The following is a 14,983-nucleotide window of genomic DNA, read 5'->3' on the forward strand; positions in this document are numbered from 1 at the left end:
CACTTTTACACAACGTATCACATTCAACCATTCATACGCTGAATAGGTACAGGGGCTACCATGCAAGGTCCCAACCTGCCCATCAGAGGAAATCTTATCATTCACACAGCCATCAGGAGCAATTAGGGGTTAAGTATCTTGCCCAAGGACACATCGACATGCAGACTGGAGGAACTGGGAATCGAACCGCTGATCTTCCGATTAGTGGACAACCCTCTCTACCTCCTGAGCCACAGCCACCCCCATATTATGGTGCCAATTGTTTTCCCCTCCAGCGGGTGTAGTTTTCAGAGTATGATGTGTTATGCTCTGTTTCTATGTACAGTAATAGAGTAAACACTTCATACACATGGCATGTTCTCTCCACCATAAGGAAAACTTTGATAGTCTTAGAAGTCTAGAATAGCTTCTCAAATGTAACATTTGTTTGAATAAAATATATTATAATGTCATCATTCCTCAAGATAGTCTTCTGTTCAAGGAACTGTTGCAAATGCCTCTGAAATGCATTTACATTTATCACAACTTACAATAAATCTATAAGTATTGCATTGGACACTTCTTGGGATCGAAATTTGTTTGAAACTTTTATCAAATCCAATTTTAATGTTTGCAAGTAACAAAACTAAATGTTCTATTTATTATTATAAATCACAAAAAATTCAAAGATTCAATTCAGATGTGTAATAACCTTTTTTTGGATTTTAGTAACAGCCTGATTAATGCTAACAACCTGTAGATAGGATCTGAAAGTGAGAAGATAAGAAGATATGAAATGTTAAATGGTAAACTATGTATCTGATGTATTGAAGTGAGCCTCTGGATCCAAATATAGGAGGCTGCAATACAAAACTATATAGTTGATCAGCTTAAAATATTGACATGATTTGCACAAAACCAAAACAATGACTCAGGAAAAAAATGCCGGCTTTTGGTTCTGGTGCAGTTCACGTTCACACTGACTCATTACAAACAAACCAAGAGCTGTAAACCTTAGGTCACATGGACTGACAGGGAACTCATTCATTGGACAGTTTTGGTGATGTCATCCTTCATCACCAGTGCTACATGTACCCACAAATATAAATAACTGACTATCAGCATTATTAGTCTGTGAGTGGACCTTATATGTCATAGATAATGACAAACAGATAGAAACAGTATCAAAAAGAGGAGGAAGTTACTGTGTGGTCACTACATTTCACTGACTTTTGAAAAGGGGAAAGTGATAACACGCACAACACACCTTTTTATCATGTTACCGCATAAATACATTGCTTGATTGGGAGATCAGCTGACTGATTAAATAGTAGTTTATCCTTTGCAGTGGTGGAAGAAGTGTTCGGGTCCTTTACTTAAGTAAACTGTTACTTAAAGGACCAGTGTGTGAGATTTAGTGGCATCTAGCAGTGAGGTTGCAGATTGCAACCAACTAAATAGCCCTCCCCCTCCCCTTCTAAGCATGTAGAAGAACCTACGGTGGCCACAAAACCCGTGAAAAATGCAAAAGGCCCTCTCTAGGGTCAGTGTTTGGTTTGTCCATTCTGGGTTACTGTAGAAAGATGGCGGGTTCCATGGAAGAGGACCCGCTGTCTATGTAGATATAAAGTGCTCATTCTAAGGTAACGAAACACAACAATTCTTATTTTCAGGTAATTATACACTAATTAAACCCGGTCAGGTGATTATATACTAATTAGACCTGCTCTCTATGTAGATATAAAGTACTCATTTTAAGGTAACGAAAACACAATTCTTATTTTCAGGTGATTATACACTAATTAAAACATGATTATGAATATTATATTCCATTTCTGCCATGTCCATTCTGCTGGATAACACTAAATTCTACACACTGCACCTTTAAGTAAAAGTACAGAAGTATTATCAGCAAAATGTACTTAAGTATCAAAAGTAAAAGTACTCATTAGACTGAGTGGTTTCTGTTCTATAGTGTATTGTTGGTTTTAATCACTAACAAATACACAGAAATACAACAAATACATTGGCAGAGAAGATTTGGCAAATTTTTCATGGGTGCAACCCACATACTCAGCTCTGCTGCTCATCCCACAAATGCATGTTCCTAACAAATGTGGCAATTATGGCACTATTTAAAAGGGAAATAAACAGGCTATAAGATTTATTGCTAAGAAGCATTGTTACAACAAAGAAATAATCTACCAAACACAAATTTCCTTACTTTTTGTGCTAAGTATATATATATATATATATATATATATATATATATATATATATAAAATCTCCCTCTCACCCCCCTCCCATGGGGGGTGGTGGTGTGTCTTCCTCAAGCTTGGGTCCTGGGAGTTTGAGGGTTATGACTATCATATATATATATATATATATATATATATATATATATATATATATATATATATATATATATATATATATATATATATATATATATATATACAGACGGGTGACAAATTAATGGAAAAACTGGTACAGGTCTGAATGCTTGACCCCTATGGTGAGGGGATCGGGTAGCTCTGTTATGCTTTTGGGGGCATTTTGCTGGCATGGTTTGGGTCCACTTGTCCCCTTAGAGGGAAGGGTCACTGCAAATCAATACATTTTGATTTGTTGGATTGAACTGAATGATCACCTTTATCCTATGATGAAACATGTCTATCCTGATGGGAGTGGTCTCTTCCAGGATGACAATGCCCCATTTCACATGGCACGAGGGGTCACTGAATGGTTTGATGAGTATGAAAATGATGTGAATCATATGCTTTGGCCTTCACAGTCACCAGATCTCAATTGAACACCAGTGGGAGATTTTGGACTGATGTGTTAGACAGCGGTCTCCACCACCATCATCAAAACACCAAATGAGGGAATATTTTTTTGAAGAACGGTGTTCATCCCTCCAGAAGAGTTCCAGAGACTTGTAGAATCAATGCCAAGGCTAAGGAACACCATTCTTCAATTTAAACAAGAGTTATAACATTAAAATATATTATTTTATGTTAATCTGAAAAGTAACTAGTAACTAAAGCTGTCAAATAAATGTAGTGGAGTAGAAAGTACAATATTTCCCTCTGAAATGTAGTGGAGTGGAAGTATAAAGAAGCATTAAGTGGAAATACTTAAGTAAAGTACAAGTACCTCAAAATTGTACTTAAGTACAGTACTGGAGTAAATGCACTTAATTACATTCCACTACTGATCCTTTGTGAAGGCTCAATAGCCAGATGTACTGATCCAGCAAGAGAAAGTGATAAAGATGCTTTTCTGAAGAGGTGATGAGCAGTGATGCAGAGAAACAGGGCAGTGCCATATCCTGATGAGATGACACACATCTCTCTGCAATGAATGGGTGTTTCCCTTTAGACAGTGCTTTCCACCACTACTGTCTCATATCCTGATGAGATGACACACATCTATCTGCAATGAATGGGTGTTTCCCTTTAGACAGTGCTTTCCACCACCACTGTCAAAACCAAGTGAGGGAATACCTTTTAGAAGAATGCCTCCAGTAGAGCTGGAGAATCTATGACAAGCAGTACTGAAGGGGCTCTGGAAGCTTGTGGTGAAACATCTTACCAATTCACTTCCTTTCATTTGTCACCTATTTAAAATCTTTCTCTATCTTTGTTGTTAGTCCAAGGATGCCTCAAAGGGTATTGGCTTTCTAAAACCTGCAGATCTTGTTGACAGTTAATGCAATCTGTCTGTGTGTGGGTGTGTGTCTTAGGATCTGGATGGCGTTGACATCATGCTGGGGGTTTGCTCCAGTGGTCTGATGGTTTATAAAGACAAACTGAGGATCAACCGATTCCCCTGGCCCAAAGTCCTCAAGGTCTCATACAAACGCAGCAGCTTCTTCATCAAAATAAGACCATCTGAGGTACAGAGTGCTTTCAACAAATATTCATCCACCTGTGAAATCTGGTGTAAGGCACTGACCTTACTCTGACCTTGAATAAAACCATAAAGTGCATAAACTGGATTGTTTTCTTGATTCAAAAGGTGGAGCAGTATGAGAGCGCTATTGGTTTCAAATTACCCAATTACAAGGCAGCCAAGAAGCTGTGGAAAGTGTGTGTGGAACATCATACCTTCTTCAGGTAACACATTGTGATGTTAAAGTCCCCACTCATGTAACTGTGTATGACAGTGCAAGTTTTTCTAAATATGCTTGTGTGCTGTCTGACCCCAGGTCAGATTAGAGGATCAATAGATTTCCTTTGTGTGCAGGCTGACCTCCACTGAGATGGCCACCACTCCCAGGAAGTTCCTGGCGTTGGGCTCTAAGTTTCGCTACAGCGGTAGGACTCAGGCTCAGACCAGGCAGGCCAGCTCGCTGATCGACAGACCAGCTCCTCTGTTCCAGCGCTCCTCCAGCAAGAGGAACTCACACAGCCTGGATGGAGGTACAGTAGACTGTTCCACCTGCTGTTCATGCTGTAGACGTGTGTGTGTGTACTGGTCTCATCACAGCTTGTCAAAGCAATGCTCAATACAGTGCTGGTTATTGGGTTTTTGGCTTATGTACAGTACATATTAGAGCACTTGTATACTTAAGACAGCTGGATGTGCACATGTTTAGAAATTAACTGTACGCAAGATTAGGTTCAGACCATAGACTGTAAAAAATTATGGACATAGTCACCGTGATGTCACCCATTGGTTTGTGGACTGCTGTTTTGAAGCCTTGAATTTAGCAATTTGACCTTGAACTGTGATAATGCTATTGTTAATGCTGATTTTCGCTAGCGAAAAACAGGCCTACAACCATGAAAACGCTGAACACAAGACATTTTTAGATGACTAAAATGTTTCAATTAACTTTCATGAACTGAAAACACCCTGTGAAATAGAGACTGCTACACCTATACTCTAAAATCAATGTTGTCGCCTTGGTAGTGACTTGTCAATCACAAGGTAGCCATGCCAGAAGACTTGAAACTAGTGATTGGGACCATAAACTTATTAGGAAAGTGTTTACTGGGGTCTTGTAGACTTACATACAATTGGACTTCTTTTTGCAACCAGTGGAGTCGCCCCCTGCTGGCCATTAGAAATAATGCAGGTTGAAGGCACTTCTGCATTGGCTTCAATTTTCAGGCCAGGAGCTACCTGCTTGTTTCAGACCTTTTCAGGTCTTCTTAATATAACACTTATATATATATGCTAAAAAAGTTATTGGTTATTGTATCCCTGCTCTGGCCATTAAGATCCCTTTGTAGCTCAACTGTACTGTAAGAAATGCCCCATAGTCCTTACTCTGTAAAGATCAAAAGCTAAGCCAAAGCTAATATGAGGTTTTGGCAGTCTGAGACTACCTCTACATTAAGCCAGCTAAATTCTAAAATGCTGCTTTTGTGCAAACACGACATGCATCCACAGCAGGAGTTTCAGCTTGTATCTGCAAATAGCCTGTTCACATTAAAATGCCCTAGCTGCAGAAATTACATTGCGTTTAACCTGACCCCAAGTTTACCTTAACCCCAACCACTTATCTCTGCTACGCCTAACCATAACCATAACCTAAGTCCTAACCCCAAATGTGGAGGTGGTGCTGCGGGAAACACAGTTTTAACAAGAGGGGACCGTTATTCAAGAGGGAACAGACTACCAGCAACTACCAGCTTGTATCTCTCTGCCATAACCCAGCAATTAAACACTGTCTGTGGAAACAGGAGGATGGTGTTTTTTGGCCTCATTTTAGCTTCAGCTGAACTTTAGAAAACATTTTGACACTGAATGAGGACTGAGGATTTTGTTCTCAATCTCAAACCATGCATTTACACATATATAGCGAAAGAGGCTGAACCTTATGGGCATGTTTGTGTTAGACATGATTTAATATACTTTGCTGCAATTGGACATATTTTCTGACATTGCGTCCATATAAGGCAGTTCATTATTTGAAGGATGTGTTTCTATGTATCATTTAGTCAAATCCATGTGGCTCATTAACTACTACATTCCACTGTAGTGATCAGTTTGTTTGAAACACTTACACAAAGTTGAGTTTAGTAGAAACCACTCTGCTTTTATTCAGGAACAAGTGTGAATGATTGTCTACAGGTTGTGGCTCCTGTGTATTAGGGAACATTTGCAAAGTTCGGGCCACAGGGTGGCTTTTGAGTGTTTGAGTAGTGGTTGGGGATGGTAGCATTTTTCAATCTGTATGAGTGAACAGACCATTACATTGGAGCTGTGCAAAAACGGCCAGTATGAACAGGAGGAAGGATTAGATTGACCAAAAGCTCTTTCAGTGTAGGCCTATGTATAGTATGTGAGTATTGTATTAAGATTAAAAAACTTAAAAAAACAACTTTTGAACGATGGGGGCAGACTATAATCAAACCACAACCACCATGGTAGAAAGTTTAAGGCAGTGATGCAAGAGCAGCTTTTTCTGCTGTGATCTCAACATTATTTATTTACATATCACCACATTTACTTCCGTTTACACTGTGCATAATTTGGCTTTTATCTCTTCCCTAGTGGATATGCTTTTAAATGCTCCAATTACACACAGTAGGCAGACAGGTATATGATACTGCATTCATTGCTGCTGCTATTCTACTTGTGTGCATTGTTAAAATGGAGTATGTTTCAACATTTACCAGTTCTGTTCTTTCCTTCCTCTCCTTTTTGTCTTCACTCTTTGATCACACATAACTCTCTGCCTCACCACCCTGTCATCTGGGAGCGTTACGTAACTTGTGTACTTACTGTATAACATCTGTTTTTTTTATAAATTGTGCTGACGACACAGACCAGCCTTGGTAGATTAAGCTAAACCGCAGAACACATTTAGAAGCTTCTGTTGCTGTTAATATCTGCTTCCTTGTGCTTTTCCCATTCTTGCTCTCTTCATGTAGGCAGCTTTCTCTCCTTGGACATAGTTAGCTTAACAACAATGCTTAAGGGAAAGGATTCATTCGAAATCACCGACACTGTTAGCAGCTGTGTGAGGCTGTATTTAGGTACAGTGGTGCTTTGAGCTAAGTGCTAATGTCAGCATGCTAACATTCTCACAATGACAATGGTAATATGCTGATGTTTAGTAGGTAAGGTAATAAAGTACAAAGTACACCAGAGGCTGATGGGATAGTCATTGATTTGCAAGTATTTGGACATAAAGCAAAGTACTGGACAAAATTTTGATTTGATGGTACTGGATGAAAAGTTGGAAGATCGCCAAAGTTATAAGCGTCAAAGTTCAAGGTATGAGGCAACAGGACTGAGGATCCAACATACAAGGTGAGCGAGGAAGTTTGAAGGGAATTTACTAGAACTGACAGTCAAATATAGGCACTGAGAATCAGTCCAATCAGGCAACAAGTCCAGTCAGGCAAGGTCATAAAGGTCTAAACAACAGAACAGAAGACAGGAGCAGGTAACAGAATGGCTATAACACAGTGACAACATACTGTAGGCAACACAGACAATCTCACAGAACAAGTGTTTGTTGGTATATATTTACTGTACACAGAACTGGGTTGTTGAGGGACAGTTTCAGCTTGATGTGGGGGTGAAGAAAGGCAGGAAAGTCAGAGGGCACCTGGTGGATGGGTGGAGAATGTCAGGAACTAAATAGGTTACATAGAAGTGCAAGGCCCAGGGAATAGTGAGAATGTCTAAGGTTGAAGGCAGGGAGAGTGAGCAGTTCATCCCACTGGTAGTGCTAGGTAAAAAAGTCAGGAAGTCCATGAATATCTGCATCCATATTTACTGAAATGTTTCAGTCTGGACCAAGGTGTCAGACTGACCATCTGATTGACATTGCCATGCTAGAGCTATATCACTGATATTGTTCTGTCTGTCCAGTTGTCCACTTTGGTCAAAAGTACTGGCTTGATAACTAAATAATTTGGCATCACCACAGGATGTTTTGGGTGACCTCTCAACTAGGTGTTGTAGACAAGATATCACATAATCTGTTTAATCTAATCTCATAATTGCCTTGGAATTTAATAAGTGCATTCATGCACTCAAGCAGACGGACATTCCTCTGGTGCCACCCTCAGAAAAAACATTACATTTTACACCCACTAATGATTATTGCAGAGGCGTAATAAAACGTCATACTCACTAAGGTCCAGTGGTGATTCTGGAGACTTTAAGTATTGTTTTTCTGTTGGATGTCACTGAGTGCAGATGTAGCATTGCACTGCTGCCCATCAGCTCAGGCAGGGCTCACTCTCAATGGACGGCCACTTGCTACCTTTGATTTCAGCTAAGATTACTAACAAATATATTTAGAATTGTAGACAATCTGGTGATTCTTGATAGGTGCTTACAAGCAGTCCCCACCTCAACACTTACAGGACAGAAATGAATTAAACTCAGATATTATGTTAAAAGACTGACAGTGCTGTTTTATTATGAGATTAATGAAACACAGAGGTTTTCACTCAAGCTTGTCTTAAAGTGATAAATCCTCTTCCCCTGAGACTCCCTACCAGTGTCAACTCTCCTGAGATGTCATCTGTCTTCCTGCCAGCCAGGCTGCTGAATCAAGCTGCTCTCTCTCCCAGACACACAGTCACCATGTGAAAGACTGAGCTAGGAGATGGTAACTGGAGGTGATGGAGGGTGAATACCAGGTCTGAAGCAATGTCTACACTGGACACTATTTAGACATGAGTTTTAAGGGCCTCAGTATGCTTCTTACAAAGTATCCAAGGAGGACTGAATCGAGGGCAACTGGACTTGGTTGAAGAAACTTGAAGACGTTTCGCCTCTCATCCAAGGGGCTTCTTCAGCAGTAGATACCTACAATGCTGTCCTTTCATCCCTTTTTTTCCCCTTTATTTAGTGCAAGACATGTGATTAACAAAAATTGAGTGCAGGATAAGTGATAAACATGAAAACACATATGACATGGGACAGTACAAACAGGACAAGCAAAGAGGACCAGACAGTAACCCCATAAAAACAGAAACATGAAAAATAGATAAATAAAACAACAGCAACAACAATAATAATAATAATGACATGTAATGTTAATATGTAATCATAATAATAATTCCAGGTTATATCAAAATCAGTGGTTTGTTTTTCAATGGAGGCAGATAATTTTTCCATTGATATGTATGTGATTAGCAAAATTTTCCAGAGTGAAAAATTTCCAATTCATGAGGATAGTTTTCTTAGCGATGATTAGGGCTATGGAGACTATTCTACTGGATGTGTTCTTTAGGTTGGTGTTAGGTATGCCTCCTAATAAGCAGAGTGGAGTGGATAGTGGGATGTGGCAGCCCAAGAGATGAGAGAGGTTGTCACTGATGTCTTGCCAGAATTGTTTAATTGGTGTGCAGTCCCATGTGGCATATATGTAGCTGTCTGTGGTGTTTTGTGTGCAGTGTGGACAAATATCAGAATCTAAAAAGCCCATTTTAAACATCCTTTTCCCATGTAGTGTACTCTATGAATAATCTTGTATGAGTTGGATGTTTGTGTTGGTGTTATATAGAGAATATGTTTTTGCAGATTTGGGTCCAGAAGTCGGCACCGGGGATGATCTGTAGGTCTTGTTCCCATTTATTTGAGGGGATGAATATTGTTAGGTTGGACATGGAAATTATCTTGCAGATTTTGGATAGTAGTTTTAGTAGTGATGTTGATCAGGTCTGATGTTACTGGGGGAATATCTGAGTTAGGTGATTTTATATTGATTTTGGTTTGAATATAAGATTTGATCTGGAAATATTCTAAAAAGTGCATTTGTGAATGTATTAGAGTTGGTGGACAATGAAGTAATGGAGAAAATTTGGTGCTTCCTTGACATCCTTGAGTTTTGGATTGTTGTAGAGTTGTTAGTTTGATTCTGGGTGTCTTGTTTTACCAGTAGAATTTTGAGATGATGGAGTCTAGGGATTTGAACCAGGAGGGTGGGGGCTTGATGGGGATCATAGAAAATAGGTAGTTTATCATGGGTAGTATGGTCATTTTGATTGTAGCAATTCTGTCAATGAGGGATTGGTAGAAATTGGTTGAACTTGAGATTGACTAGCTCTGACAGCCTAGGGGAAATGTTGATTCTTAAATATGTGATATTACCAGTGCGCAGAGGGAGAGCTGGTGTTTGGACTGCCACATCCCAGCTATTAGGGCTGAGTGGGAGAAATTGTGAATTTAGATCAGTTATGAAGTCTGAGAATTTAGAGAAGGTGTTTATAGTTTTGGGTAGGATTTTGTAGGTAGAGTAGAATGTCGTCTGCATAAAGGCTGACCTTATGGTGTGCATTTTTTGTTTGGATTCCTTTATTTGTTTCTGATTTTTGAAATTGTTTCTCAAGTGGGTTTGTTTGGTCCTCAGTAAGTTGTGGTAAATCAATATTGCTTAGGAATGTGTCAATATATTCTTGGCTTGATTAATGTATTGATGAGCATAGATTGGTATAAAAATCTTGAAAGGTCCTGCTTGTATTTCCTCAGGTGTCTGCACAATCTTCCCTGCTGAATTCATAATCATTGAGATTGTTGTTTTCTCTTAGTTTTGCTGAATTTGGTTGGCCATTGTATACTGTATTCAAAATTTTCACGTCTGAGTCTGTGTAGGAGGTACTGAGTGTTTCTATTTGTGGGTTATTTGCACTGATGTTCTCTAGTTCTTTAATCTTTTGTTCTAAGTACATTTCCTGTCCGTTGTCTTTCTTCTTCTTGTGTGTGGGATATGATATGATTTTTCCTCTTTATATCACTTTCCCTGTTTCCCAAAGTAATGATGGTGCTATTTCCAGAAACAGAATTCTAAAACACAACACAATTTCTAAAACAATAAGCTTAAGGCAAAGCTATCTAGCCAACCCCAGGGGTCAACAGACAACCCCCAGATAGAAACAAGTTCCAGATTTCAACTAGCCTGGGAGTAGGATTTCTTATACCACAGTATCACAGTGACATTAGCATCAAATCACATTGAATCGAGAACAAACACTGACTCCTTAGTTTGAAACACAGATGATATAAATAATAAGTACTCTAATAGTAAATAAATGTTATTTTCTCATTTCAAGTAAAATATGAGCTGCTTTTAATAATAAAATACATAACAGAGAGCTTTTGTAAAAATGTGCATCCTAAAATAAAGTGGATTGATCATATTGGGCCTTCAGTTTAGATTTTAGTGGAATTATTTGCTCAAAAGATTTGTGCTTTGTCTCATAGTGGTCCTTTACGTTTCCACAGTCTCGGAACATATGAGACATACTGGTCTGTCCATTCTTAATTAAAAGCTCTGTTTTTGCTGTCTACTTTTCTCCATTTTAGAGCATGCTATGTGAAATTACTTTTCTAAGACTTGCTTATTTCTCCGACTATGTGTGCATCTCACTCACAGACTCCAGTCGAATGCACAGATTTGATTGCTTGAGTAGCCTCACATAAAATGATTTACAACGCATGAAATTGGTCTGTGAGTTTCCTGGGCCGCTAAACCAGTGCCGTAAAGGCTACAAAAGCTGTGCCAGTTAAAACAGAAACACTACATCAAAAGTTAATAATTCTCAATAATTTATTGATTATAATGAGTATAATGAGCTTGAACTCAACACTGCCCTTCCTTGGGTCCTCAGCAATACACCCACCAAATGTGAAGTCAGATGAACAGTTGCTGAGGAAAGTGAAGAACAGGCAGACATACAGACAGACAGAGACTCCTTCCTTTACAGATAGATACTTCCACGCAGCTCAACAGGGAAACACTGTCCAAGGAAACGCAAAGAGGCAATTTGGTGCTAAAAAGACTCTAAATGTGGCAGATATCCACTTGATATGACTAACTCAGACTGCTGAAGCCTCATATAAGCTTCACATCAACTTTTAAATGAATTTTTGTTCGGAATGAGGTCTAAGAATTTCGGCCCCTATTACTACAATTGAAGGGGATCTGTTAAAAGCCAGTATGAACAGGGGGAATGATTACAGGAAACCTGAGGAAAACCTCTTTCAGTGTTCATATGTGTATAAGTGTACAGTATTTTCTTTGGACGCTCCTCTTCTGTTATATCCCCAAATAATATAACAGTAATGTACTTGGACTATTCAACCTCTATTTAAACCTTCACATGTTAATGGCGAAATTATTTTCACATAGACACCAAATCCCACATTAGAAGAGGTTAACATATCAAAAAAGTGTAACCTCTTTACCGAATATTCCAGACGCTCTTTGAACCAAGAGCAACTAAATGAATCTTTCATCACCAGTGTCACTGTCAAAAGTGAACTGGGCACAGACAGCAGCAGTTCTGTGTCTTTTGTGTCTTTTTAGTATTGACGCAATGAACCACATAAACACAGATGACAGTGCACACATTCAGACAGTCGCTCCTCGGAGTGTTGCACTCAGCTGTTCACAAGAAAAGTGACAGAAACAGAAATGGGACTATCCAACACATAGGGTCAATGTTGATGAATTAATCTAATCGAATAAAGTTTTAAATGTTCAATGAGTATTGCAAATGAAAACATATGTATTGCTGAACCTATGAATGCTAATTCAGCCCTTAAACAACATGTCAGCGCAAACTTCTCTCCAGGTATATACACATACAGAGTTTGTATGGCGGTTTAATACTCAGTTCACAGGAGACGTAAATGTGGTAGATATCCACTTGATATGACTAACTTAGACTGCTGAAGCCTCATATAAGCTTCAGATAAACTTTTAAATGTATTTTTTCACAAAATGACTGTGTGGACACTTTTTTTCCCCCATCATTTACATTGAAAGAACATTTGAAGGGGATCTTTTAATAGCCAGTATGGACAGGAGGAATGATTACAGCGAGGAAAACCTCTTTCACTGTTCATATGGACACCTGACTGTTGTTTTAAGACACACTTGAAAAATTGTGAACCTGTCCTTTAACTTCCTGCTTTTTTTTTATTACATAGTTTGACTTATGCGAATATGTGTGTGTGCCAGTATGTGTATGTAACTGCACATGAGCAGTAGATTGGACTGCTGTTGCTGGTCCTCCAGAGGTTGAGGTCAGATGTGTGTGCTGTCAATGCATCATTAACAAACTCACAGAGCTGGTTAAAAAGGCCAGCTTGGACAACCTTGATCATTTATCATCCCTCCCATCATCAAGTCAGTTCTTTGAATTTAGAAAGGCTTTCTGACTTTGGACATAGTTACATAGGGAGATAACAATGCTGTATTTTCAGCAGGAAGTCAAGCAGTTTGTTAGTGAGTGTTGTCGCCAGGGTTGTGCCAATTCTGTTTATGATCTTCATGGACAAAATCTCTTGCTGTATCTAGATGGTGGAGAGTGTTCAGTAAGGTGACCTCAGGATTGGATCTCTGCCTTTTGTAGATAATTTGGTTCTGCTAGTTCTGATGTCTTAGTATATCAGTGCACTGTTGGTTTGCCTCTGCACATGAGTTTGTTGACAATGAGAAAAATATAGAAAATCACCAGCCTTATCCTTTAACACATTTTTCATTGCTAAAATGAAGCCATTGTCTCTTCCCTCTGTCTCCTCCAGCCATGGCGTCCACCCCTGACAACAAATCTACTCGTCCGGTCAGCGCCCCTGTCATGTCGCCAGTGTCTCCCGGGGAGGCGACCCCGTCCCCGCTGCTACCTAACCTGCCACGCACTGACTGCCATGATGGCTACACACCTAGGGGTCGCCGCTCAGCAGACAGGAAGGCAGAGGTAAAGGCGGCGAGTCGGTCAGCAGAGTCCACCAAGAGCCACAGCCCCAAACCAGAGTCCACTCCAGAAATCAAGGTAGTGGAATCACTCCTATACATCACAAAGTTGGGCTTTTCACTGTTTTTAATCAAACAAAAGTAGGGAAATGTGAAGGCACTTAACATCAGACATCAGGGACAAAGCCAGAGAGAAGATGTGGAATATAGTGAGTTTTTGACGTTTTGGTTGACTATTTGACTACTAGTCACTCACTTATTAATTGAGCGATGAAATCATATCATTATCCTGCTAGAGGCATATTTATTTAGCAGAGTGCCATACATTTACTGTAAATTAAAATTTTAAGGACCATTCACTTATTCACCATCTTTCTGAGAATGAGATGAGAAGATTAATCATGGCGATTGTGTAGCGCCACTACAGACAAGGCACAAATCTTTTGAGCAAACATAGCGTGAGCAGCACGCATAATTACTGGTAACAACTTGGTTTGGTGTAAACATTAACATATTGTGCAACTGTGCCCCCTCAAAAAATTACTGCATGATGCCCCTGTGTGTAGTTATGATACTAAACCTGGCAACCTCACTGCAATGACAAGATTTCAGGAAGCCTCACAGTCACTGCTCCTGGCTGTTTGCCAAGAAATATTTCCAGCACATGACTCACCCTATAAACCACAACTTACTAAATACCTGTTATTTGCAAGCTTTAGAGGTGTTGTTGGGTGTATTTTTGAACTTTACACAGAGCCAAGCTAGCTTCCCCCTGTTTCCAATCTTGCTGACCTAGACTAACCACGTCCTGACTCCAGCTTTGTACTTAACACACGGACATGAGATTGATTCATTTTCTCATCTCACTCTTAGAATGAAAGAGAATAAATGTATTTCCTAAACTATTATTTCAAGTGTTTGCATGGAGCCCATTAATCCTCAGTAATGTTTATGATAAAGTGTTGATATGGAGCACAGAGATAAAAAGGACAATGTACCATAAGCTGTCTTTAGCTTAATATAAAACAGAATACTTTTATGGAACATTTTAGTCCTGGTTGTGCATGGAATTGATCCTGATGTGTGAGCTGTATCTGTGCTACCAGACAATGGCCAGGAGAGAGCGGAGGCATTCCCCCTCTGTGACTACTGCCAATGGGGAAAGAGAGAAAAAGAGCCAGGTTTGTTTTCTTTGATGCATGATCAGACTGAACCAGTATTGTAAAAACCATAAAACTACAGATACATAGTTAAATAAATGAACAACAAAAACGATTATATGCACTACATGCAGTATATTTTGAAAAGAGCGGGTATAAAGTAAGC

At 39.3% G+C, this 14,983-nt stretch overlaps 1 protein-coding gene across 5 annotated transcripts in view; it reads left to right on the forward strand.

The window, feature by feature from the left end:
• Positions 1 to 14,983, forward strand: part of epb41a (erythrocyte membrane protein band 4.1a) — an 84,526-nt gene that overhangs the window by 25,402 nt on the left and 44,141 nt on the right. For all 5 annotated transcript variants that reach the window (XM_067611709.1, XM_067611704.1, XM_067611708.1 and 2 more), the window contains exons 9-13: positions 3,725 to 3,877; positions 4,000 to 4,097; positions 4,228 to 4,403; positions 13,489 to 13,736; positions 14,764 to 14,838. In XM_067611709.1, coding sequence (XP_067467810.1) covers positions 3,725 to 3,877; positions 4,000 to 4,097; positions 4,228 to 4,403; positions 13,489 to 13,736; positions 14,764 to 14,838 — 750 coding nt within the window. The remainder of the gene's footprint in view (positions 1 to 3,724; positions 3,878 to 3,999; positions 4,098 to 4,227; positions 4,404 to 13,488; positions 13,737 to 14,763; positions 14,839 to 14,983) is intronic.

The sequence above is a fragment of the Thunnus thynnus genome, chromosome 15, assembly GCF_963924715.1.
Source record: "Thunnus thynnus chromosome 15, fThuThy2.1, whole genome shotgun sequence".
NCBI classification, from domain to species: domain Eukaryota; kingdom Metazoa; phylum Chordata; class Actinopteri; order Scombriformes; family Scombridae; genus Thunnus; species Thunnus thynnus.